This window comes from Triticum aestivum, chromosome 4B, assembly GCF_018294505.1.
Source record: "Triticum aestivum cultivar Chinese Spring chromosome 4B, IWGSC CS RefSeq v2.1, whole genome shotgun sequence".
Classification (NCBI taxonomy): Eukaryota; Viridiplantae; Streptophyta; class Magnoliopsida; order Poales; family Poaceae; genus Triticum; species Triticum aestivum.
In genome coordinates, this window is record NC_057804.1 from 615,142,736 (window position 1) to 615,169,106 (window position 26,371).

General features: G+C 52.0%; 1 protein-coding gene and 1 pseudogene across 4 annotated transcripts; one reads left to right on the forward strand and one right to left on the reverse strand.

Moving 5' to 3' along the window:
- The first annotated feature begins 158 nt into the window (after positions 1-158).
- LOC123093600 (uncharacterized) lies at positions 159-18,684 on the forward strand (annotated as a pseudogene).
- A 97-nt stretch (positions 18,685-18,781) lies between these two features.
- LOC123093599 (protein NLP1) lies at positions 18,782-24,291 on the reverse strand. 4 transcript variants are annotated; one of them, XM_044515591.1, is made up of 6 exons: positions 24,168-24,291; positions 22,576-23,463; positions 22,309-22,356; positions 21,183-22,215; positions 19,243-20,647; positions 18,782-19,138 (listed from the first exon to the last, which is right to left on the reverse strand). In XM_044515591.1, the coding sequence occupies exons 2-5, from the start codon at positions 23,338-23,340 to the stop codon at positions 19,776-19,778; spliced, it is 2,718 nt and encodes a 905-aa protein (XP_044371526.1). In that variant the 5' UTR covers positions 23,341-23,463; positions 24,168-24,291; the 3' UTR covers positions 18,782-19,138; positions 19,243-19,775. The 4 variants fall into 4 exon arrangements, with proteins under 4 accessions (XP_044371526.1, XP_044371523.1, XP_044371527.1 ...); XM_044515588.1 differs by having other exon boundaries at positions 24,026-24,289; XM_044515592.1 differs by lacking the exon at positions 24,168-24,291 and adding an exon at positions 23,769-23,918.
- Between the last annotated feature and the right edge of the window lie 2,080 nt (positions 24,292-26,371).

Here is a 26,371-nt window from a genome sequence, read left to right on the forward strand (position 1 = left end):
TGTATCTTAAGTTGATGGAGTTTGAGTTAGCCACGAAATGGCTTTCCAATTTCCATGCATGCACACGAGTACTCACTTTTTACCGGAGGCCGTCCGTCCGGCGCGGGAGGAGTTCGTGCCTGCGCGCCGTCACTCTGTCCAGCTACCCAAGACGAATCAACCAGCGCGATCTAGCGAGGCGCACCAACCCCACGACACGAGGCACATCGAAGCAGCAGCCAGGAGCACTTGCACACTTGCACTGCCCAGCCAGCGCGCCAGGTGTTCCCCTCCAACGCGCACGTCACCGGCCTCGTCCCTCCTGTCTGAACACGGCCGTGGCGGTGAACTTGGCCCCTACTGCATCTCCTCGGCCACGACCAGTTCACTTCCCTGGCGCCATCGACCTCGCGTCCTCGCCTTGTGTCAACGTCGGCCGGAGGCCGTCATTTCGTCTCCGCCACAACCCGACTGCATATACATAATAAGCAAACGCGCGCACACGATCACCTACCACCAGTACACACACACACACGCACGCACGGAGGCAAGCTAGATCGGCCAGCATGGGGAACTGCTTCCGGTCCGGCGGCAAACCCCCAAGTCCACCGGCCAAAGGGAAGCCGTTGCCGTCGTCGTCGAGCGGCGGCGGCGGCGGGAGGGAGGAGGAGTCGTTGGAGCCGTACCGCGGGTGGCCGAGCGCGGGCGGGCGTGTCCTGGACGCGCCGAGGCTGCGGGTGTTCACGCTGGCGGAGCTGCGGGCGGTGACGCGCGGGTTCAAGCCGGAGATGGTGCTCGGGGAGGGCGGCTTCGGGCGGGTCTACAAGGGCTGGGTCGACGAGCGCACCCTCAACCCGGCCAAGAGCTCCGCCGGCGTCGTCGTCGCCGTCAAGAGGCTCAACGCCGAGAGCGTCCAGGGCCTGCAGGAGTGGCAGGTGAGCTCATCTCATCCTCCCGCCGCCGGTTTATGTTGCTTGCCTTGCCGGCCTCTCGGCTCCGTTACTGGTTGATCCAGTCAGTCTCTCCCGTCCATGCATTTTTCCTGGTCAATTTGCACTGGATTAATTTTGTCTCCGTCCCTTTCCGTTAGACGATAATGTCAATGGAGAACATTTCCCAGCGGCTCACCGCTCTTTAGCTACTCGTTGTCGTGGCCTGTCATCGGTTTACTAGCCTGGTCAACCCTGCATGTACCTAGCTGATAAGTAACTCGCGTGCCAATGCCAACACCAACAAGCAACAAGCTGCATTTTCCAACTCCATCCACGGTTTGCTTCCAACACGCATGCTTCTAAATCCATACTACTGTTCAAATCCATGATTCTCTTTAACACGATACAATCACAAATGCTTACTGCATACACGCACATGCATTCACTGTATGGAACGCAAATGCTTATTGCATACACGCACATGCATTCACCCTATGCAACGCACTCCTGAGATATTGAGTCGGCACACATTTTGAAGTCTCATCAAATTTTGAAAAAAAAATACACATGAACATTGAAGTGTATACTAAATTTCTGTAAAGTTTCAGAATCAAATGCGCTGGCAGGGAAGAAAAATCACATCCCTTTCTATGTGATAATAATGTCAATAATGGAGAACATTTCCGCGCTTCAGCTAGTCGTTGTCTTGGCCTGTCGGTGTACAAGTCTAGTCAACCCTGTGTGTAACCTAGCTGATAAGTAATTCGCGTGCCAATGCCAAGAAGCAACAGGCTGCACTTTTCAACTCCATGTGCTTGTTGGTTTGCTTCCAACATGCCGCTTCTAAATTCATACCAACCGTCTAAAACAATGATTCTATTTGAGTATTTGACGCAAAACACGTATTTCGACAGTCAAACTATAGCTTGTATTTTGAATTGTAGGTGCTAGTATGCATGTATCTTGGCTATGATTGGGACAAAACATGCAATGCCTGAAAATTCTATTGCTCGTACGCTTGCGTTGGTTGATTCATTTTCTTGCTCAATTTGCACTTCATTAACTTTGTTTGCCCCGAAATACTGCTATTTTTATAAAAGTAGCATGAACATATAAAAATCGTATGGATGACAAATTCATGAGTGGATTTCTTGCTGGAGCCCTGTTTTGGAGAAAACATATATTCAAAAATCATATTTTAAAGTGCTGATAAAACTCTGAAAGAAAATACGTATGAACAGTGAGTTGTACAATATATTTCTTTAAAGTTTCATGATCGCTTTTGTGTGAGCTGTATAAAAAAACAAAATCATAAACTTTTACAATGAATGGTGCATGTGCTAGAAAGACATGATTTTTTTTTTGCGTACCTTGTATCAAAATGCATTTCATCATGAAAATTAACAATGATGTAGTATGCATCCCTAGATTCATGCGTAATTTTTTTAAACTTGTTTTTTTTGTATTTTTCAAAAATCCGGACTTCATGGAGCTCGGGATGCAAAAGCCAAACAAAAATCCATCCCTTTCTGTTACTGTTAGAACTGTACTACATGATAATGTCAATGGAGGACATTTCCCTGCGGGTTCACACCTTTCCAGCTAGTCGTTGTCTTGGCCTATCGGTGTGGGTGCTATTCTAATCAACCCCCTATACTTTGACAAGTAAGGCTAGTCATAGTAAAGAGTAACTTATACTAAATCATCTTAGGTTGTGCACCGTGACCAGGGAGGAGGCGAAAACGAGAGACCTTAATGTTTATTTGCTAATTAATTGCATTGCATGCAATGAACTAACCAATGCATATCGTGTTTGGTAGTCTCAAGTCTTTAAAAGCATGCACACCCCTCATCTTTTATTGGTTGATATGTGAAAAAACAAGAAACGAGGTAGAAGTTAATGCACCGCGCCTAAGTGTTTTGGGATTATTTGATTTTCGTAAGATGACTTACCCACCTAGACAGAGGGAGTAGTGTCAAGCATATGATACTAGTCTAAGTTACTGCATCCATACTGCAAAGTAACATAATAGTAGTATCATAGATGGATTCATTTATTAGCTAATAGACTCATCCTTTCTCGGGAAGCGCTATGTTACAGAAACATACTCCCTCCGTTTTAAAATATAATGCATCCTTGGTTTTCGTGCTTTAACTTTGACCATAAATTTAACCAACAAGACAAACTGCGGGGGGAACAAACCGCAATCGGTCTCGTTGGTTAAATTTATGGTCAAAGTTGAACTTCGGAAAGCGCAGGCGCACTATATTTTGAAACAAAGGTGAGTATTATGTTACTCTAAACATCTCTTTTCTTATTAACTACATGTCACATAAACAAAAATTTCTTGGAGTGAACTATGTTGCTACCTAAGAGCAACTCTAGCAGACCCCGCAAAATCGGCAAACCCGCAAAATTCCGGCGAGTATACGGGCTCAGCCCAATTTTCTGGCCAGAACAGAGCCCATATACTCGCTCGACCCGTAAAAAAATTACTGCGGCCCGCAACTGATGGGGTTATGTACCTAGGGTAGGGTCATGGACCTGATCCAAGTAACTTACCCCAAGACATCCTTAGAAGAGGTCGCCTTCCAGTCGACCAATGAGGACTCACTCGACTGGTCTGAAGGACTCGACCACGAAGACTCACTCGACCACCAGGAGGTCAAGAGGCACTCTGCACTGCAACGGCCTGTAATCAAGTAGACTTTATGATAGTAAAGGCACTTTATGTGGGGCGTTACCAGTAACGCCCCAGACTTAACTCACCTTAAACCCTCTCCTGCGTGGGCTGGCTGGGGTCCTGGCGCACTCTATATAAGCCACCCCCCTCCACAGGCAGAGGGGTTCGGCACCTTGTAGTTCATACATTCATAATCCACTCGACCGCCTTCGGGCTCCGAGACGTAGGGCTGTTACTTCTTCCGAGAAGGGCCTGAACTCGTACATCCTTTGTGCTTACAACCTCTCCATAGCTAGGACCTTGCCTCTCCATACCTACCCCCCACTCTACTGTCAGGCTTAGAACCACGACAGTTGGCGCCCACCGTGGGGCAGGTGTTTTAGCGATTTTGTGGAGAAGTTGCGATTCTTCCGAGTACTCTCATCATGGTGTCTGCTGGAGTTTTGGTCAAGGGTCAAGAGATCCGTCTCGGCACTCTCACCTTCATCGCCGACGACTCCGCATGGCTCCAGGAGGCTCCACTCGACGTAGACGCGCTCCCCGTCCGCGGTGCGACGCATTTTCGCGCATGTGTCCGCGGCGTTCTGCTGCGGCAACCGTCGACCCAGTATCGGTCGGCTCCTCCATCGTCCACCCTCCCGGTCTCCCGCCAGCGCAAGCGCTCAGGCCGGTCGAGGCTTCAGCGGTGGGTGAGTCACGCGGTGGCTCGCCAATCGGCCACTACACAAGTTGCGGCAATCGAGCCCAACGAATCTCTCTACGGCTTGTTCGATCAGTCAACTGGCTCCGGAGAGACCGCATCCGAGTGCGGAAGCAGTGATCCAGCGGCGGAAATCTTGATGGTCGACGGGCCCCACAGCCCTCCTGGCTTCGCCCGTGGTGGTGGAGCAGGTGACGGCGGCGATCCTGCACGAGACTACGAAGAGTACCAGCCCGAGCCACTCGACTCTCTGCAAAGAGAAGAGCTTCGCCGCAGGAACGAGGATCCCCTGCGTATTCCCATCGCAGGAGAAACCCCCGAGGCTCGTGCCTTGGAGGAGGCGCGTCTGGCCAATTTGGCCGAGCGCACTCGACTGGAGAACCTTCAGCGAGCACTCGACGAGCGCGCGCGGCAACGAGTTCCTGACACCAGTCGACGTCAAATCTTCCCGCCGACTCAGGTATATCGAACCCCAATTCAGAATTTAGCAGCTGCGACCCGTATAGCAGAGTCCATTCAGCCTTCACAGTCGGAAGCTGGCAGAGGTTTGCTGCAGATTAGGGATCTGCTCCGGGCAGCAGGAGATCAGAATTCAGCCGTGTCTCAGTCGCGCAACAGAATTCACAGTCGATCTGTCACTGTGAATACGGTTCAGTCGGCTCACAGCCCCAGATCGCCTCCGCGGCGCGAAGGGCGTGAGAATCGGCGAGATCAATATGGCGACAGACTCGACCGAGATGATAGGCGTCGAGTGCCCTATTCCCCTCCGAGGGGTGGGTCTTACGCTCCTCGGCAGCCAGATGATAGGCGTCAGTACAGTACAGGGCGTAGGGTTCCAGTTGACCCCAGAGAACCAGGCTTCGACGCGCGATCCATTATCGTGCAGGGGTTGGTCGACCGGAACAGAGCCCATCGAGGCGCACTCGACAGAGATGTACCCACGAGCAGTCGAGTACATGTTTCTGGTCCTGAATGTTTCAGCAGAGCTATCAGAGCCGCAGTTATCCCCCCCAATTTCAGGTTGGCAACAGGAGTCAGCAAGTTCACTGGTGAGTCTAAGCCTGAAACTTGGCTTGAGGACTACCGAGTGGCAGTTCAGATCGGTGGTGGGAACGATGAGGTGGCCATGAAGCATTTGCCCCTCATGTTGGAAGGTTCTGCCAGGGCATGGTTGACTCAATTACCTCCTAACAGCATTTACACTTGGGAAGATCTGTCCCGAGTGTTCGTCAGAACGTTTGAAGGGACTTGCAAGCGACCAGCGGGATTGACAGAGTTGCAAGTCTGCGTGCAGAAAACTAATGAGACTCTCAGAGAGTATATTCAGAGGTGGATCACTTTGCACCACACTGTTGAAAATGTCTCTGATCATCAGGCAGTATGCGCCTTCAAAGACGGCGTCAAGAACAGAGAACTGAGTTTGAAATTTGGTCGAACCGGTGACATGACCTTGAGTCGGATGATGGAGATTGCTACCAAGTACGCCAACGGCGAAGAAGAAGACCGACTCCGAAGTGGCAAGCACAAGCCGAGTCAGTCGGAAAAAGGAAACACCAGTCGGAAACAGAAGCGGAAGGCTGAACCGGCAGCTCCTGGAGAGGCTCTGGCCGTGACTCAAGGAAAGTTTAAGGGGAAACCAAAAGGATCCTGGAACCCCAAGAAGGTAAAGGATAAAGAAGGGAACGGCGTGATGGATATGCCGTGTCATATTCACACGAAGAAAGATGAAGAGGGGAATATCATTTACCCAAAGCACACCACTCGCCAATGTCGACTCCTGATCCAGCAGTTTCAGGGAAAACAGTCTAAGGACAAGGAGAAGGAGTCGGACAAGGCCGAAGACAAAGAGGACAGTGAGGGAGGATATCCGCATATCAACTCCACTCTGATGATCTTTGCAGATGTGGAAAGCAGAAGTCGACTGAAAGTGATTAACCGAGAGGTGAACATGGTTGCCCCAGCAAAGGCAAATTATCTGAAGTGGTCTCAAACACCCATCACATTCGACCAATCTGATCACCCGACTCATATTGCCACCCCCGGGAGGCAAGCTTTGGTGGTCGATCCAGTTGTCGAAGGCACTCGACTGACAAAGGTGCTGATGGATGGCGGAAGTGGGCTGAACTTATTGTATGCAGACACATTGAAAGGTATGGGCATTCCGATGTCCCGACTGAGCACTAGTAACATGAGCTTCCATGGAGTTATACCAGGGAAGAAGGCCGAGTCACTCGGCCAGATAGCTTTGGACGTAGTGTTTGGTGATTCGAAGCATTTTCGCAAAGAAAAGTTGACGTTTGAGGTCGTGGATTTTCAAAGTGCATATCATGCCATTTTGGGGAGACCAGCCTATGCACGGTTCATGGCTCGACCATGTTACGTGTACCTCAAATTGAAGATGCCCGGTCCCAAAGGTGTGATCACTGTCACCGGTGATAGGAAAAAGGCAGAGGAGTGCTTTCAGAAGGGCTCCAAGATTGCCGATTCCCAAGTGACAGCGGTCGAGTTCGAAGAATACAAGCAAAACGCAGATCCGAGTGACTTGCTGCGAGCCAAGAAGCCCGCCACAGAGTCTGCATTCCAGTCGTCCGGTGAGACGAAGCCTGTTCACATTCACCCGACCGACCCCGAAGCAGCTCCGACCCGCATCTCCACAACACTCGACCCAAAATAGGAAGAAGCGCTCATCCAGTTCCTCCGTGAGAACTGGGACATTTTTGCATGGAAGCCCGCTGACATGCCAGGTGTTCCCAGGGGACTGGCTGAGCATCGCCTAAGAGTCGACTCGTCTGCGAAACCAGTCAAAGAGCATCTTCGGCGGTCCGCCGTCCAGAAGAGAAAGGCCATCGGTGAAGAAGTGGCTCGACTGTTGGCGGCAGGATTTATCCGAGAGATATACCACTCCGAGTGGCTCGCTAATGTCGTCATGGTTCCTAAGAAGGACAAGTCGCTCCGAATGTGCATTGATTTCAAGCACATCAACCGGGCCTGCCCGAAAGATCACTTTCCTCTCCCTCGCATAGATCAAATTGTTGACTCGACCGCGGGATGCGAGAGGTTGTCTTTTTTAGATGCTTACTCCGGGTACCACCAGATCCGTCTGTATGGGCCCGATGAGGTAAAAACAGCTTTCATCACTCCATTCGGGTGCTTCTGCTATATCACCATGCCATTCGGCCTCAAGAATGCCGGAGCCACATTTATGCGAATGATTCAGAAGTGTCTACTCACCCAAATCAGTCGGAATGTGGAAGCTTATATGGATGATATTGTTGTCAAGTCACGAAAAGGTTCCGACCTGCTCGCTGACCTCGCCGAAACGTTTGCCAACCTCAGAAGGTATGATATCAAGCTCAATCCATCAAAGTGCACATTTGGAGTTCCTGGTGGCAAGTTACTCGGTTTTCTCGTTTCCGAACGGGGAATCGATGCTAACCCAGAGAAGATTGGCACTATTCTCCGAATGAAACGCCCTGTGCGAGTGCACGATGTCCAGAAGCTTACTGGATGCTTGGCCGCATTAAGTCGATTCATCTCACGACTCGGTGAAAAGGCACTGCCTCTTTACCGACTGATGAAGAAGGCTGACAAGTTCGAGTGGACTCCAGAAGCTGATGCAGTGTTTGCCGAGCTAAAAGCTCTGCTCTCCACCCAGCCGGTGCTTGCTGCTCCAATCAGCAAAGAGCCTCTGTTGCTCTACATCGCAGCCACAGGACAAGTCGTCAGTACTGTGCTAACGGTCGAGCGGGAAGAAGAAGGAAAAGCTCTCAAAGTTCAGCGCCCAGTGTATTATTTGTCTGAAGTCTTGACTCCATCCAAGCAGAGATATCCTCATTATCAGAAGCTTGTGTATGGAATATACATGACCACAAAGAAGGTTGCTCATTATTTCTCTGACCATTCCATCACAGTCGTCAGCGACGCTCCACTATCAGAGATTTTGCACAACAGAGATGCAACTGGTCGAGTGGCCAAATGGGCGATTGAACTTCTTCCCCTTGATATCAAGTTTGAGGCAAAGAAAGCCATTAAGTCCCAGGCGATAGCAGATTTCCTCGCCGAGTGGATTGAACAACAGCAGCCGACTAAAGTTCACTCGGAGCATTGGACCATGTTTTTCGATGGCTCTAAGATGTTGAATGGTTCCGGTGCTGGGGTTGTCCTAGTTTCCCCCAGAGGAGATAAGCTCAGATATGTGCTCCAGATTCACTTTGATTCCTCCAACAATGAGGCAGAATATGAGGCCCTCCTATATGGGTTGCGCATGGCCATTTCACTCGGCGTCCGTCGCCTAATGGTCTATGGCGACTCGGATTTAGTGGTCAATCAGGTGATGAAAGAGTGGGACGTGAGAAGCCCAGCCATGACTGGATACTGCAGTGCAGTGAGGAAGCTGGAGAAGAAGTTCGAGGGGTTGGAGCTCCATCATATACCCCGACTGAAAAATCAAGCAGCTGATGATCTAGCAAAGATAGGTTCCAAGAGAGAAGCCATTCCGAGTGGTGTGTTCTTGGAGCATATACACACTCCGTCAGTCAAAGAGGATCCTTTCACCGAAGAAACTCCGCAGCCCAAGAGCGCCACAGATCCGACTGAAGTTGAAGTCCCAGCGGTGGTCGACTTGATCATGGAGGTTTTGGTGGTCATTCCCGACTGGACGATTCCGTATGTCGCATATATTTTGAGGAAAGAGCTTCCGGAGGATGAGGAAGAGGCTCGACAGATCGTCCGTCGATCTAAGGCCTTTACCGTAATCAAAGGACAATTATACAGAGAAAGCGTGACTGGAGTCGGTCAGAAGTGCATAACGCCAGAAGAAGGTCGACTCATCCTCAATGATGTTCACTCGGGGACCTGTGGTCATCATGCGTCCTCTCGGACCATCGTGGCCAAAGCATACCGAGCCGGATTTTACTGGCCCAAGGCGAATGAGATGGCAAAAGAGATAGTAGATAAGTGCGAGGGATGTCAGTTCTACTCGAATATGTCGCACAAGCCTGCGTCAGCTTTGAAGACCATCCCACTCGTCTGGCCTTTTGCAGTTTGGGGGCTGGACATGATCGGTCCTTTGAGAACAGGACGAAGTGGCTTCACACATGTACTGGTGGCAGTCGACAAGTTCACCAAGTGGATCGAGGCTAAACCAATCAAGAGCCTTGACACCGGTACTGCTGTTAGCTTCATCAGGGAACTAATATTCAGATATGGAGTCCCGCACAGCATCATTACGGATAATGGGTCGAACTTTGACTCAGAGGAATTCAGAGCTTTCTGCAACTCCCAGGGCACACGGGTCGACTACGCATCAGTCGCCCATCCGCAGTTGAATGGACAAGCAGAGCGAGCTAATGGACTGATTCTCAAGGGACTGAAGCCTCGACTGATGCGTGATCTCAAACACGCGGCTGGAGCTTGGGTTGACGAACTTCCATCTGTACTCTGGGGACTGCGGACCACGCCTAATCGGTCGACCGGAAGAACTCCATTCTTCTTGGTCTATGGAGCTGAAGCAGTCTTGCCGAGTGATCTTCTCCACAATGCTCCTCGAGTTGAAATCTACAACGAAGCAGAGGCTGAACAAGCGCGGCAAGACGCAGTCGACCTTCTAGAGGAAGAAAGGGAGATGGCTCTGATCCGGTCGACCATCTACCAACAAGATTTGCGTCGTTTCCACGCCAGAAATGTGAGAGGTCGAGCCTTCCAGGAAGGGGATTTGGTTCTCCGAGTGGATCAGCACAAACCACAAAAGCTTGCTCCCTCTTGGGAAGGCCCCTTCATCGTCACCAAGGTTCTCCACAACGGGGCGTACCGTCTTTACAACGTCGAGCATAATATCGACGAGCCCCGAGCTTGGAACGCGGAGCTACTCCGCCCATTTTACACTTAAGTTTTATCACTCGGATGAGTTGCAATAAAGCACTTGTGTAGTTCATGGACCTCAAAATAATAGTGTCATAGTTCCTCCATAATTTCTGTCACTTTTTATTTTTGTCCAATAAAATTCCCCCTCAGTGGGTGACTTAGCTGCGAATCCGTTTCGCCTAAGTTTGTCAAAATCCTACCGAGTGGTGAGCCAGACTTCCACTCGGAGGCTTAGCTGCGAATCCGTTTCGCCTAAGATTATCAAAATCCTACCGAGTGGTAAGCCAGCCTTCCACTCGGGGGCTTAGCTGCAGTCCAAGGACTCGCCTAAGTTTATCAAAATCCTACCGAGTGGTAAGCCAGCCTTCCACTCGGGGGCTTAGCTGCAGCCTCGTGCTCGCCTAAGTTATCAAAATCCTACCGAGTGAAGAGCAACCCTCTCACTCGGGGGCTTAGCTGCAGCCTCGTGCTCGCCTAAGTTATAAAAATCCTACCGAGTGGTAAGCCAGCCTTCCACTCGGGGGCTTAGCTGCAGTCCAAGGACTCGCCTAAGTTTATCAAAATCCTACCGAGTGGTAAGCCAGCCTTCCACTCGGGGGCTTAGCTGCAGCCATGTGCTCGCCTAAGTTATCAAAATCCTACCGAGTGGAGAGCAACCCTCTCACTCGGAGGCTTAGCTGCAGCCTCGTGCTCGCCTAAGTTATCAAAATCCTACCGAGTGGTAAGCCAGCCTTCCACTCGGAGGCTTAGCTGCAGCCCAGTGCTCGCCTAAGTGGACTAAAGAATAAGTCGATTGCAGTACAGGCACCTTGCTTTGAACCTGCAAAAGACATTCCGAGCCGAAGGCGATCATATTCAAGCGCCAAATTCAAGTTTGAATCGATATCTAAAGGAACCGAAAGTGCTCAGGCGTCAAGCCCGTTAAGGTTTGTCGGTTACAATTCCACTCGGCATACCGAGGCAAATTTAAAGTGTCGAGCCAGAAGAAGTTTTTTACCCCTCCTGTGGAGGGCTGGAAGGTGCAACAAATTCATCAAGGTCAATCCCGTCGGCGATCCGAGTGGCAGCTGCAAGGAAAGTTTCCATAAAGGATCTGAAGTCGTGCTTCTTGGTATTGGCCACCCGAAGGGCCGCCAGCTTCTCTTCTCGCGCATCTTTGCAGTGGACTCGGGCCAGACACAGAGCGACATCTGCACCACACCGAGCCGAGGACTTCTTCCACTCCTGCACTCGACCAGGGATCGTGTTCAAGCGGGCCATCAGCGACTCAAGGTCATTCTAAAGTGTCTCCTCAGGCCAGAGCGTCGAGTCGATGCGAGATGTGGCGGCCTTCAGCCTTGCGAGATAGTCCACGACAGCTGCAACACGAGACTCCAGTCGGAAAACATCCATGGCAACTTCGTCGTTCACCGGAGAATTGACGGGGTCAAGGTTTGGCTCTAGTCGGCTGGTTTCTTCTTCAAAGTTTTGACAAAATTCTGCAAGGGTGATCACTAAGTCAAGGGGATAGTCGAATGGAAAAAGCCACAATTGGAAATATTTGCCGAACATGGAGGTTTACCTTCAAGCATAAGAAACAGCTTCTTAGCAAGGCCACTCAGGAAGGCCTCCAGTTCAGTTTTCTTCTCAGTCAATTTGCTGACTTGGACGGTCAGGGCAGCTTTATCAGTTTTCAGTCGACTGACCTCCTTGTTGGCAATCCCAAGAGCAGCTTTCAGATTGGTATTGTCTTGTTCGAGCTTGGTGACTGAAGCTAACTTCTCGTCAGCAAGCTTGATCTTCTCAGCTAGCTCAAGGTCTTTCTTCTGCTGGGCCTCCCTTACCTTACCTGCAAGTTACAGCAAGATCAGATTTTGAAACAAGCAAGGGGAAAAGCAGTCGTCAAGGTCTCACCAAACATACCTTCGGTCTCCTCCTTTGCCTTTGTCAGCTTCTCCTGAACCAGCTTCAAGCTCAGCTCGACTTGGGTATGTTTTTGTTCCAGCTCTGAGTAGCGAGCCACAAGATCACAGGAGTTCTGCGAAGAACCAATCGACTAAATGTCAAATATAATTCACTTCTGAGTGAAAAAGGGAAAAACACACGTTTCTAAGACTACAGCCGAATACAACCATTCGACCGTAGTCTCGGGGACTACACCCAGTGGGTGCACTCAGCGTGCCCCCACTAATCCTGTTGAAGACAAAGTCGACCAGTCGACCTCAAAAAAAAAGAAGTGTGCGAGATGCATTCTCTAAGACTGTGATCAACTGCAAGCAGTCGACCACAGTCTCGGGGACTACACCCAGTGGGTGCACTCAGCGTGCCCCCACCGGTTTGTGAAATCCAGTCGACCAGTCGACTGACAGAAAGATTGACATCATAAAGCCTAAGGCCGACTGCCAGCAGTCGACCTTAGCCTTGGGGACTACACCCAACGGGTGCACTCAGCGTGCCCCCGCTAACACGGAGTTTATTCGACACACCCAGTGGGTGATTACTATAAATTCCGGAAAAGAAAAGTTTTCGGTAGCATATCCAACAGAACAAACAGCGGTCGACTGACCTGGACATTGCTTTGGAGGGCAGAGCTGGCGTCATAAGCTGCCTGACTCGCGTCCCGGATGGTCTTCAGCTGCTCCATCATGAGTCCCGCCTGGCGTATTGCCTCCTTCGCTGCGCCAGCTTGGTCCTCTGGGACGTGGTGCGTCGTGAAGAGGGAGGGCTGCTGAGCACTCGTCAGTGGATTTGCGAAGGACACCGTGTGTCGAGTGGTGTTCCCTTCCTCCACAGTCAGGATCTCAGGCGCCGTCACATCCTGAGGTACCTTACTGGTGGTCGCTTTCCGACTCCTCCTGCGTGTCAGTGGTTCTTCATCCTCGTCGTCGTCAGGGAGATCGATAACAGTGTTGGGTGGAGCTGCGGAGAAGGATCAGGATCAGAGATCGCGAGTCAGTCGACTAAAAACAGTGTTAAGAATACAGTACCTGGGTTCGAAGTCGCCGCATCCTCCATCTCGTGGTCATCGGCCCGGGCCGAGGTCTCAGAAGTAGCAGCACTGCAACTCCAAAGGATCAGTCGACTAACTTCAGCGTCGACCAGAAATAAAGTTCACACAGAATAAGAAAATATGAGCAGCACAATTACCCTGATATGGTGGGGATGGACACCTTCATCTTCGGCAGGAGCTTGGTCGGCTTTGGCGGAGCCCCCCTAGGCTGCTTCGACGCCTTTTCAGTCGGCGCTGGAGAAGTGGTCCTAGGGCGCTTGGTCGACTGCGTCGCAACCCCCTTGCCACGTTCAGTCGAAGGGTCGTGGACGAGCTTCGACCGCCTTTCCGAGCGCGGTGGCACGACCTCCTCCTCTTCCTCCTCGTCTTCGGCGTCATCATCATCGCCGTTGTCATCATCATCATCGTCGTCATCATCCTCTGCAACATCCGAGTCCCATTCCTCCTCTTCCTGGCTTTCGCCTCCGCTCGCCTCGCCCTCCTCAGTCGAAGCTTGTGCCCCATTGGGCATCGAGTACAGCTCAGTGAGGGCCTAACAAATGCCCAGACAAGAATCAGTCGACCAGTCGGCAGGATTAACAGAAATGAATACGACAAGGGCGCAGTGGAGAGCAGAGCAAGTGTACCTTGTTTGGGTCGCTGTTGTGGTCGAGTGGAGGAATCCTTCTGGCTCCGCGCGGGTTGTCCTTGTTTCCGGTAACGGCTACCATCCATCTTTCCAGAGTGACGTCGTCGACTGCTTCTGGATGGACTCTAGTCTCGTCTTCGGTCCCACAGTACAACCACATGCAGTGGCTCCGGAATTGAAGGGGTTGGATGCGACGCCTGAGGAAGACCTCCAGAAGATCCATGCCCGTCACCCCCTCCCGAACCAACTGCACCACGCGCTCCATCAACATCTTCACGTCGGCTTTCTCCTCCGGAATCAGCTTCAGAGGGGAGGGCTTGTTCACTCGGTCCATGGTAAACGGAGGGAGTCCACTCGACTGCCCTGGCGTCGACTGGACCTGGCAGTAGAACCAAGTCGACTGCCAGCCTCTGACGGACTCGGGAAAGGTCATGGGCGGGAAGGTGCTCTTATTCCTCACCTGGATCCCCAGGCCCCCACACATTTGGACGACTCGGGTTTTCTCATCACCTGGGCTCGCCTTCTTCACGGTCTGAGAGCGACACGTGAAGATATGTTTGAACAAACCCCAGTGCGGTCGACAGCCCAAGAAACCCTCACACATGGACACGAATGCAGCAAGATAGGCAATGGAGTTTGGGGTAAAGTGGTGAAGTTGCGCTCCAAAGAAATTCAAGAAGCCACGGAAGAAAATACTTGGCGGCAAGGAAAACCCACGATCAACATGAGTGGCCAAAAGCACACACTCACCCTCTTCTGGCTGTGGATGCCACTCCTCCCCCGGCAACCTCGCAGCTCCGTGGGGAATCAAGCCCTCGTTGGCCATGTCGAGGAGGTCCTTCTCTGTGATGGTCGACTGGATCTAGTCTCCTTGGACCCAGCCCTTCGGCAGGCGGGACCTGGACGAGGACCCTCCGCGGCTGGTGGATCTCCCCTTCGCCTTCTCCGACGCCGACGCCTTCTTGGCGCGCTCCAGCACCGCCGTCTTCTCCTTGGCCATGGTCGCCGGAGAGATGCGCGAAGGGAAGTGGTGCGGGGGCGAGAGCGAGCACGCTGAGCAGAGAAGAAGGAAGCAGAGAGAGAGGGAGAATGCTGAGGCGCAGCACAGAAATCCTCGCCGGGCGCATTTATAAGGTCCCTTCCGAGTGGCTGACATGCGGGCCCGGTCGATCTAATCATATCTGAGAGCAGTTATGCAGGCTGGATACGTGGCGAAAAAGGCGGCGCGGAGATCGAGGCGCCTATGCCCCGTCCCATCCGAACGCCGCGGTCCGCCCCGCTTCGCGCGCGCCCCCAAATTTCGCATCCCGCGGAATCCGCGAGCAACAAATCAGTCTGTCAGACGCGGTGTTTCCGGCGATCCGTCGCTCGGAGATCGTCGAAGCCCGAAAGATCACTCGACGTAAAAACAGAATGGATCGAGTCGACTGAAGACAAATTGCTCCCTGTCAACGAAGAGATTCTTTGGTCCAGAACAGCGCACAACTAGAGCGCAAAGGTCAATCGGAAACGACATCAACTCCTTCACTCGAAGGCTCAATCCATTCGGGGGCTAATGATGGGGTTATGTACCTAGGGTAGGGTCATGGACCTGATCCAAGTAACTTACCCCAAGACATCCTTAGAAGAGGTCGCCTTCCAGTCGACCAATGAGGACTCACTCGACTGGTCTGAAGGACTCGACCATGAAGACTCACTCGACCACCAGGAGGTCAAGAGGCACTCTGCACTGCAACGGCCTGTAATCAAGTAGACTTTATGATAGTAAAGGCACTTTATGTGGGGCGTTACCAGTAACGCCCCAGACTTAACTCACCTTAAACCCTCTCCTGCGTGGGCTGGCTGGGGTCCTGGCGCACTCTATATAAGCCACCCCCCTCCACAGGCAGAGGGGTTCGGCACCTTGTAGTTCATACATTCATAATCCACTCGACCGCCTCCGGGCTCCGAGACGTAGGGCTGTTACTTCTTCCGAGAAGGGCCTGAACTCGTACATCCTTTGTGCTTACAACCTCTCCATAGCTAGGACCTTGCCTCTCCATACCTACCCCCCACTCTACTGTCAGGCTTAGAACCACGACAGCAACCCCCCCTCCCAACAGTATATCTACGGGTTCGCGGTGCATTTGCGGGTCGAAACCATATCCCCCCGCCGCCGCCTCGGCCCGCAATTCCCCACTCCCATCCTCACATTTCTCGTCGCAGGTGAGCCCCTTCCGCCTCCAACCGCCATATGGGGCCGCATGTGGAGCTCCGGCGGCGGCTCCGGGAGCAGATCCGACGGCGGCAGCGACCCCGAGCGCGAGCGGCGTGTTCGGTCGGACGGCGCGGGAAAGCGCGGGGCGAGGAAGTGGACGAACAGGGGCCTCTCGTCGCCGCCGAGATTTCGCGTCCGTGAGACGGAGGAATACGACCGTCGGCACAGGCGTACGCCCTCCTCCCCCGCGAGGCCCTCTTTCGCCGCGAGCTCTTCCTCTTTCGGCGCGAGCCTTCTCCTCGTGAAGAGGGAGTGGTTGGAGGAGCCGGAGGAGATCGAGGTCGTCGCCGTCAAGCAGGAGCCCGAGGAGGCGGAGCGCCGGGGCGTCGTTGGGCCCGAGGACTTCGTCGCCGATGTCGACGCGGTCGCGGCCGCCATTGTCGAGCGCAGCTTGCGCGAGGAGGCGGAGCGCCGGCGCCACCACGAGGAGCTCGAGGACCTCGTGTTCCAGCAGGCGGTCGCGGCGAACCTTGCCGCCAAGGAGAAGGACGACGAGTAGCGGCGCATCCACGAGGAGCAGAAGGCGAAGTACATCGACCTCAGCAGCTCCGACGAGGAGGATTGAGCTCCTCCACCGCGTTGTCCATGGCCGCGAGCTCGCCGCCGTTAGATCCTCACCCCCTCTAGTACTAGTAGTGAATGTAGTATGTAGTATGAACTAGTGTTTGTAATGAATTAGTGTTTGATCATGTAGTATATGTACTATGTGATGAACTACTACGGTTGCAATTTCTCCTGCGAAACTTCTTTTTCAAATTATGCAGTTTCATATACGGTTTTTGTTCGGCTACGCAGATTTTCGACCCGCAAACAAGTTCCGCGTCGAACTGCAAATGCATTTTGCGGGTCGGGATTTTGCGGGGTCTGCTAGAGTTGCTCTAAGTTACTCCCACTATGACCTAAGTGTGCCAATGCCAGCAAGCAACAAAAGCTGCATTTTTCAACTCCATCCATGTAGTTCATCGATTGTACCTCGTGTATGTACTCCCTCCGTTCCAGATTCTAGTGCGTATAGTTTTTTGGCTTCGATTCCGATATGTAGTGCGCATAAGCGCTGTGAAGCTGCTTTGGACGAAATAACCCTCAACTGGTTCACGGCAGTGCAGCAGCAGGTACCCACGTGCGTGACAGACCAAGCAGGGGGGGGGGGGGTAATTCTTGTCCAAACAAAGACGCCAGCTCATACATTGGTATAAGTGCCCCAGCCAAAGGCGCACTATAAAGAGGAATGGAGGGAGTATTAGTTAGTCCCAGCTGTCCATGTTCATCTGGGTTGGCGCTCTCTGGCACTACTGGCCAGCGCATGAGCTGGGTTTCACATTTAGTTTCAAAAAAAATTCAGCACCAACCGAAATCACCGAAATTCAGTGATTTTGGCCAACGCTTGAATTCAATTAAATGTTTGAAATTTGTAAACTATTTTAAAAAACATTTGAATTCATGTGTACTAGTGAAATTGCTGAAATATTTGGGTCAAAAGGTAAATATTTGAGTGTCTACTGAAATTATTAAATTCAGTGAATCTGATTGGAATTTCACTGAAATTGAAAACCTCACCGGCGTGTTGTGCTAACGTGGCAACTCGTTTTTTTGTGTATGGCAAGCGCAGTCGGAGGTGAACTTCCTGGGGCGGCTGCAGCACCCGAACCTGGTGAGGCTGCTGGGCTACTGCGGCGACGGCGACGACCGCGACCTCCTCCTCGTCTACGAGTTCATGCCCAAGGGCAGCCTCGAGAACCACCTCTTCCGAAGTACGTAATCCACTCCACCATGCATGCATCCATCGCCATTGATCGATCTCGATCCATCCACACGCCGCACTTTGCTCTTCGCTGACCATGATGCATTCTCATGGCGCAGGGGGCGGCTCGTTCGAGCCGCTGTCGTGGGCGACGAGGCTGAAGATCGCCGCCGGGGCCGCGCGGGGGCTGGCGTTCCTGCACTCGCCGGAGACGCAGATCATCTACCGGGACTTCAAGGCGTCCAACATCCTCCTCGATCACGACTTCGCCCCCAAGCTGTCCGACTTCGGGCTGGCCAAGAGCGGGCCGGCGGCGGGGCGGTCGCACGTCACCACGCGGGTCATGGGCAGCTACGGCTACGCGGCGCCCGAGTACGTCGCCACGGGCCACCTCTACGTCAAGAGCGACGTCTACGGCTTCGGCGTGGTGCTGCTGGAGCTGCTCACGGGGCTCCGCGCGCACGACCCCAACCGGCCCAGCCACCAGGCCAACCTCGTCGAGTGGGCGCGCCCCTACATCGCCGGCGGCAGGAAGCTCACGGGGCTCATGGACCAGCGCCTCGCCGGTCAGTACCCGCCCAAGGCGGCGCTCCGGGCCGCCAGGCTCGCGCACCGCTGCCTCTGCGGCGACCCCAAGGCCCGGCCCTCCATGGACGACGTCGTCGCCAAGCTCGAGGAGATCGACGCCAGAGGGAGCCGCGACTCGCTGCCGCCGAGGCCAAGGACTGTCCCGCCGGCGGCACGAAGATCGCCTTACCGCGGTTCCTCCAAGCCCGCCTGACGACGAAGTGATCGAAACTGTTAACGACGCTCTTTCATTATTTGTTTCTTTGTTAGCTAGGCAGTCTTTTGTAGCTTGATACTTGCATCTGATTTATCCTTTTGGTTAACTACTACTAGTACTAGTAGGTTTTACTGCCCCACTTGTGGCTTTGTATTATTGTATACTTTTTTGACTTGAAATATGAAACGACCGACATTTCGATGCACATTCAGAGAGAAAAAGAAGAAAAGAAACATCAGTCTATAAAGCAATCACATACGGTTGCATACAGGTTCTGATTTCTGAAGCAAATGTACAGCTGTAAATTTGATGCTAGTAATTTTACCTCCAAAAACTCTAGCATTCCATTGTTCTCAAAGAAAAAAAATATGAGAAAAGGAAAACATCTTTATGCACCATTGACGGCCTGAAGCTGTGTCTAGGAGTCTAGACGGCTCCTGCCTTACACATGACCAACGCTGCGAAAAAGCCTTCACTGATCTGGAACAAGCAGGATTGCAGTTTCGACATGAGAGATGAGCTTGATCGATGAATGCATTCTTACTGTCAGCTAAACAATCCGACTGCTCATATCATACTCATCTGCAATATGTGGATGCAAGTAAGATCAGTTAACCGTGCCATCGGATTTTACAAGGGAAATGATTTATATTTCTGAAAAGAAAATTCAGTCCAGCAATACTTACACAAGAGAGAAGGCATTTCAGCGCCGTAAAGGATGCATCTTCGTGGCGCTCAAACTGACCCGTGAAGGCACGAGACATAATTCTCTCAATTCCACGGCGCATGCCTTCAAGCAAGCTTTCGAATGTTTGAAACCTTGAAGGTGCTTCAGAATTGCAAGACGGTTCAAACAAGCCCAGAAAGAACTTACATTTGCCAGGTAACCTGAACATGAGTTCTAGACCTAATGCGAAGCTTCATTTCGACAAATTCCTATTCTTCCCTATTCTGTACACTAGTTTGGTAACTGTGGTAAACGAGTTTCCCTATGGCCGAATATGACCTAGTCTACAAGTACAAAGTGTCATATTCAGTTATCACAGACCAGGCTGACAGATAACTCACCAAGCATCTTGACCACAGACTCCAAATATTTACAAATGTGGCCTGTACCTATCACCATGACCGAAAACCGAGGCGATATCAACGCACACTGACTACTTGGAAAGGTGGGATGGTTGTTTTTGAACGTTGAAGAAGCATTGTATACATCGGGTTAACCGAAGGAACCACGGAGTATCGGTTGAACTGCAGGATTCACAGAGATCCTGACTGTTTTAGCACTTGATGACTTGTATACATCGATACACTCCAGAAGGTCTGCATCACATGTCAAAAGAACCCACTCCGACTCATCATCCAAGTACTTGAGGTCATAAACTTCCTGAGAAATGCCGAACCGCTTTGCGATTTCTTCCTTTAGCTTTTCAAAGCCCCAACTCGGCTGAAGCCGGAATATGCATCTTTCCTCGCCATACATGGCCTTTATCTTGAGAGAATCAGGCTTAGCTTCTTGCATGCCTGACATGTTTGCCATTGGTTTGTGTTCACTGAATAGCATGTGACTCTGAGACCTACAAAGGGTGACGGGTTTCTCTTCAGTAAATAACCGCAGTTCGTCATGGCTCGCAGCTTTCATCTGTGTCGAGCTCTGATTCTCCTCCATGAAAAATTCCTGCTTCACCGCAAGCTGAGGAGCGCTGCTTTGCTGTTGTTGAGGCTTTGGCTCGCTGGAACAGCCAAGGCTAGAATTTGAGCTCTGGCTGTAGGTGGAGGAGAGGGAATTTGAGCCGGAGGTATGCGGACTGAATCTGCTCTCGCACTGTCGATCAGGAACTGAAGGCTCCAGCTGAACCTTTTGCTCTGATGCTGGATAACTCAGATCTCCCTGCAACTCCCTTTCTGACCATGTAGTCTTGGTGAAATTTTCATAGAGCGAACTCAGCCGAACTGTTCCTTCAGCTCCATGTACTGAATCAATGACCATTTGCAATTTCTTGAGAGAGTGCCCAACTTTCTTGATCTTCCTTGATGGCCAACGATCAATTCCATGATGTCTGCATATTCTCTTCAATGTAGTAGGGCACACTGGAGCAAATGGTAGAAAGAAAATAGCTATAGTTAATCATAAACAGTGGCAGTTTATATGTATGGCAAATAGTCAATGAAGAAACAAGACCAGTATGTCTTTCAGTTGCAAGCTGCTGCAATATCAGCGTCAGCTGAATTATTGAGAATTAATTTTATTAGAGGAAGTCTGTTCCTAAATCTGCCTGCTTGATAACGCACTCCCTTTTTCTGGTAAAGGGAAATATATTGACTAAACGTTGATCTAGGCGATACAACAGCAATAAGGACAAAATCTGGCCATTGCATAGCAAGAAGCAGACAGCCCAATTATACACTTCTTATCTATGTTAGATCCTAAAACTTAGCACAATTACTGCAATCCAATATAAGCTACTCAAGTAAAAATACGGGTATTAGGACGGAACTGTGGTGCCAACTTTTTAGCAAGCTGTCTAAATCTACTGACTACTCGTCCAAACCGAGAAAATGCAAGTCAACCAACAAAAAGAAAGGTAAAGAACAATAGAGAAACTTTGAGAGAGTCATAAGTTACCTCCTAAATTCTTTGCAGCTTCTTTCAAACTACCAGCAAAATGCTTCCTAAGTTCTTGCAGGCTCACAGTTTTCTCGATTTTGGTTCGCCGCTTCTCTATTACTTTGTCCGAGTTTGAGAGGCTTCGATCACTGGAAAAAGGTGAACCCTTGACCTCATATTCTTCATGCTTTGTAAACCCTGGAAAGAAACTTTTATCTTCAGGTACTAGCACCGGTGAAGTTGGCCAGCCAGCTGTTACACTAAACCCTTCATCCTCTTGTTTCCTTAATCCAAATGGCAGGCCACAATCTGTTTCTCCCTGCGCCCCACTATTCTGAACATCCACAAGGCTTGCAATCCATGAAGATACCTCCTCAGAAGCATCCACTGATCTTGTCCTTGCAGGAATATTGATGCCACTAGTATGGAGCTCATCCAAGATTTCAGCAGGCTTGTCACAAACTTCTGGGGGGGTCGGCGAGCTAGATTCAGGCGATCCGTCATTCGCCAGTTCTTTCACGCCGACAACTCGCAGTGTGCAGGAGGCTTGTTGTATGGTATTGGACAGAGAATTGAGCATGCTCCCTTGCTCTTCACTATTTATGCAGTTGCTTGGCAAGAAAAATTCCAAGATAAGATCCATACTCCCGGTCTTGACGCTTCGCAGCCGAATTGCCACCGCGGCCCTTAAGCCGAAAAGTTTTGCATAATGCGAGAGAGGGTATTGGACCTTGCTGTAGGCAGTTATGTCCGGGCAGAAACACGGCTCGTTTGTCCCGAGCGCCGTGCCGACAACACCCTCGCCCCTGAACAGATGATGCTCAGAGCAAGCCTGGTGAAAGCCAGTCATAGCGGCATCGCGGACATAACACGCCTCGTCCACGGTGGAGACACAGTACTTGTATTTTTCGTCGGAGTGGCGGCTCGCCCTTTTGGCCTGGCAGACGCAGGGTATCCATGTCTGAGCCAGTGGCAACTTATGGGTCTCGCAAACAGCTCGGAGAACATGAACGAGCTCTGGTACAATTGCTCGGTGGGAAGCATCGATCACCTGACAACAAATGAAGCAGAGCTTATGTCAGGGATACCAACATTTCGGCATTACCCCGCAAAACAACCATGAACTTGGTGTCTTTGAGCCCACCTGTGCGCGAGGATCGCTCGAAACATCAGAACCTCTGAGATCAACCTCCTGCAAAATTTTCACAGATGTAGTTTTAGAACACAAGGGAATCATCAAGGAAGGAGGAGCGAAAAGGCTGATTACTTCGGGGATCGGCGTGCCCGGTAGTTATCACATCTCCCCCCTAAGGGCATTTCATCGAACAGGTTAAGCGCATAACATGATACGCACGGTTGTCGATCTCGGCGTTGTAATGAGAAGGGATTTGCAATGAGCCATGATCTCTACCTTGAGAGCGTTGCAGATGTTGTCGATCTCGGCGTTGTAGTTGATCTTCTGGGTGGTCATGACGAGCTCGACGACGCCGAGGCACGCGCCGGTGCGGCGCTCGAAGACCGGCATGGCGACGCTGCCGCGGATGTCGAAGTGCTGCGCGTAGCGGACGCGCGGGTACTCGTTGTCGGTGAAGAGGCGCACGTCGGGCGTCCACTCGGGGACGCGGCCGACGAAGACCCGGCCGGGGAGCCCCAGCTCAGCGCAGGAGGTCTCGTCGGCGGAGAACTGGTACTTGACGGACACGGTGCGGTAGCTCTCGAGGCGGTCGCTGCGGCGGTCGAGCCAGAAGGGCTGGCCGCAGGTGGTGAGCACCTGGCGGTCGCCGATGCACGTGGGCACCCACACCTGCACCAGCAGCTCGCCCGCCGCGCCGCGCGACCGCGACGCGATGCCCTGCAGCGCGCGCCCCAGCCGCTCCTTCACCGAGGCCGGCGCCTCCTGCGGCTGGATCAGCCACGCGCGGCGCGACTCCTCGCCCCCGTCCTCGCCGTCGTCGTCGCCGCCTCCGGCGGCCGGGGCGGTGGTGATGGTGCTGCCGAGGTCGAACAGCGGGGAGAAGGGGCTCGGCGAGGCGCCGCCGGGGTGCAGGAACTCGGGGAAGTCGGGCCCGGGCGACGCCAGCAGGAACTCCTCCATGAGATCCAGCTCGTCCATGTCGGCACGCATGCTGCTGCCCCGCAGGCCGCCCTCGTCGCTCCTTTGCATCGGATGCTCCATGGCCACAACCAGCTCGCTCGGCAATCCTCAGACCCTCCGCCGCATACGCACCAACCAAGGAACCGGCCGGCGACGGGGACGGGGCGGAGCGACGGGAGCCACGAACCTCGGATCAACTCCTCGCTGGGCACAAGGGAAAAAAGAGAGGAGAGGGAAAATCTCGTCACGATGCAATCCAAGGAATCTAGCAGCAGGCAGGCAATAAGATTTGATGCGCATGGCTGCCACGACGGACGCCACTAGCTCGCGGGAAGCCGTTCCCGGCCGCACCACTCCATTGGCAGGCAGGAGCAAGTAGCGGTAGCGGACGAGACATCCCCATCCACATCATGGAAAGCGAGACACATCGCCGTCAGCTAGCCCCGCCCCGCCCCGCCCCAGCCACGCCCTGGGAAGAAAGTGAAGAGAGAGACGAGACGGTAGACAACCTCAGCTAAGCCTCCCTCCCCGGTGAACCCCCACCACGTTGTCGTGGTCGTGCCACTAGCTGGCCGCCGGCCGACTAGCGCGCGCTAGTAGTGCCCCTCCTACTCCTGGCTATATAGCCATAGCCGTAGCCATGGCCTCTCATCTTCCCCACGGAGGAGGAGGAGGAGGAGGAGGAGGAAGGAAACGACAAGGAAACACCAGAGCAGGCCACCAGATCAGATCGGGCGCCGAGGGCCGGTCGACGAACCCAGCTCACCTAGCTCGGAGGCGCGCGGAGGCGATCTCCCATGGCGATAGGGCCCGGCCGACAAGCAGTCAGTCGATGAGCGGCTCCGGATCACTCTCCCGTTCCTCTCGGGCACGCACGGCACTAGGAGAAGGAGTACGCGGTGCGGTACCAGATGGATCCCGCCGCCGATGCCGCCGCCAGGAATAAAGTTAGCCGCGGCTGCGCGCGAGTGGGGAGGGCACGTACGTACGTAGTAGAGTAGTACGGGAGGATGTGGGTTGGTGGACTGGCCGGGGTGGGGGTGGGGGTGGGGTGGGGGTGGTGGATTTGTACTTGAGGACGGCGCGCAAGTAGCCTCTGCCTCTGCCTCTCCTCCTCGGAGTGCGCTCTCAATTTCTACTCCTACAACGAGCTGCTGACATGCGCTCCTCGGCTGCATCTTTGTTTGTGCATCCGCACGACGACGACTGCGACGGCGACGGAATCTTCGAGCGCGCGCGCTCGGCGGGGAGGGGAGGGTTGGTTGACGGGAATGGGCCTGGCTGGGGGCCCGAAGTCAACCGGGCCTGGGCGTGGCGGGAGGGGCAGGACGGGAATTCCCCTCATACGGCTGACGTGGGCAGAACGTGCATCTATTGGGCCCCGCCCGTGGCTGTGACCGCGAACCCGTGAGCCGTGATTCCGTGGGTGAAAGAAAGATTCTCCCTCGCTCCTCTGCTGTTATTTTTCTTTCTTCTTTTTGACGAAACGGCCTTTGATTGAACTTCTTCAAACAGCAAAATGAGTTTGCTTGCTAGACCGCGTCAAACCAGAAGAAGCTATATTACACTACCCTAGTGTAAAAAGCGTTCTTATATTATGAGACGGATGGTGCACTCCCTCCTTCCATCTCTATAGGGCCTAATGTGTTTTTCGAGGCTAACTTTGACCAAGTGTTAGAGCAATAATATATAACATGCAAGTTACACAAAGCATATGTCAAATTCGTACGTGAAAGGAGCTTCCAGTGATATAATTTTCACATTATACATCTCATGTATTATTAATCATATCAATAGTCAAAGACGATCTTGAAAAACGCATTAGGCCCTACATAGATGGAAGGGGGGAGTATATGTTTGGTGTTTTGGAAGGTGCTCCTTCGTTAGTTGCTCCTTCTATAGGGCACGGCCTTTCCCTTGTTTGTGAGTTATACAATTAATTAGTACGCAATTGTTGTTATTATTGTGTCGTTGATAGGTGTGTCATGGCCACACATTACATCTTTCCTCCTCAAAGTCCTTCACAACAATACCTACATTATGTAACGAATAAACTAATGAGTGAACATTCACCCGCTGGTCTTAGGGAACTATCACTCGCTCATCGTTGATTTATCAGAAGGAGTAGGCGATTGTTACGCGTGGATGCACAAAGGATTAAGGAGAGTGTTGCGGAGAAAGTAGGAATATGACCGATTTCGAATAGTGAAAACATTAGGGGTGCACTAGAGGTGGCTAGATGGGCTCACCAACTCCTCGGCTCGCTATTGACAAAGGTGACCGATAGTCGACAACAATAGGTGAATAGTGCCTAACAATGGATGAAATGAGATAAAGAAAGAAGACCAATAGGAAAAACATGCGAGGAAGGAGATGACCAAGGTATAGTGAGGGTTTCTGCAAAAAAAGGGTATAGAGAGGGATAGGGCTGGATTTAAACTCGAAACTCACGAAAACGAGTAGCATGTGACTCGGCTCAACTCGACTCGAACTCGATGACTAATGCGTCGAGTCGAGTTTTGATTTGAATGTGTTAACAAAACAAGTTTAACGAACAGAGCTAGCGAGTTACTCATTTAGCTCATTTATCACAAATGACGTGCAGTAAGTTCCAACATCGTTGTTGATTGCCATCATCTGTGAAGTGCACCAACTGTTCCTGTAATGCAAATTGTTGATTGTCGAGATTTGTGAAGAAAAAATATGTGTCTACAAATTTCCGAGCTAGCTAAGATAACAAGCTCTAAAGCTCGACTCAACTTGAATTCCAGCCCTAGAGAGGGACGAGGTGAAGGAAGAAAGAGCTGAGACCGTTCTCCACCTAAATCAACAAGGCGAACACCGGGGGTTCCCTTCCATGGTTCCATTGTGTGAACCACGAGGTGGGCGATGGTGACGAGAGGACCTGAACCTCACGCTGGTGTACTTGTGTAACTGGTCTGTCATTTCTTAGTCATCACAGACGGCGAGATGGATGCATGATACATACTTTTCACCAGAAAAATGTACCAACGCGTACGGAGGCAAGCCACTGTCCTCCCCTAACTGGGTAGCATGAGTTTTTATTTTTATTTTTGACGGGGACTGGTATGAGGAGTTTATAACTCTCACG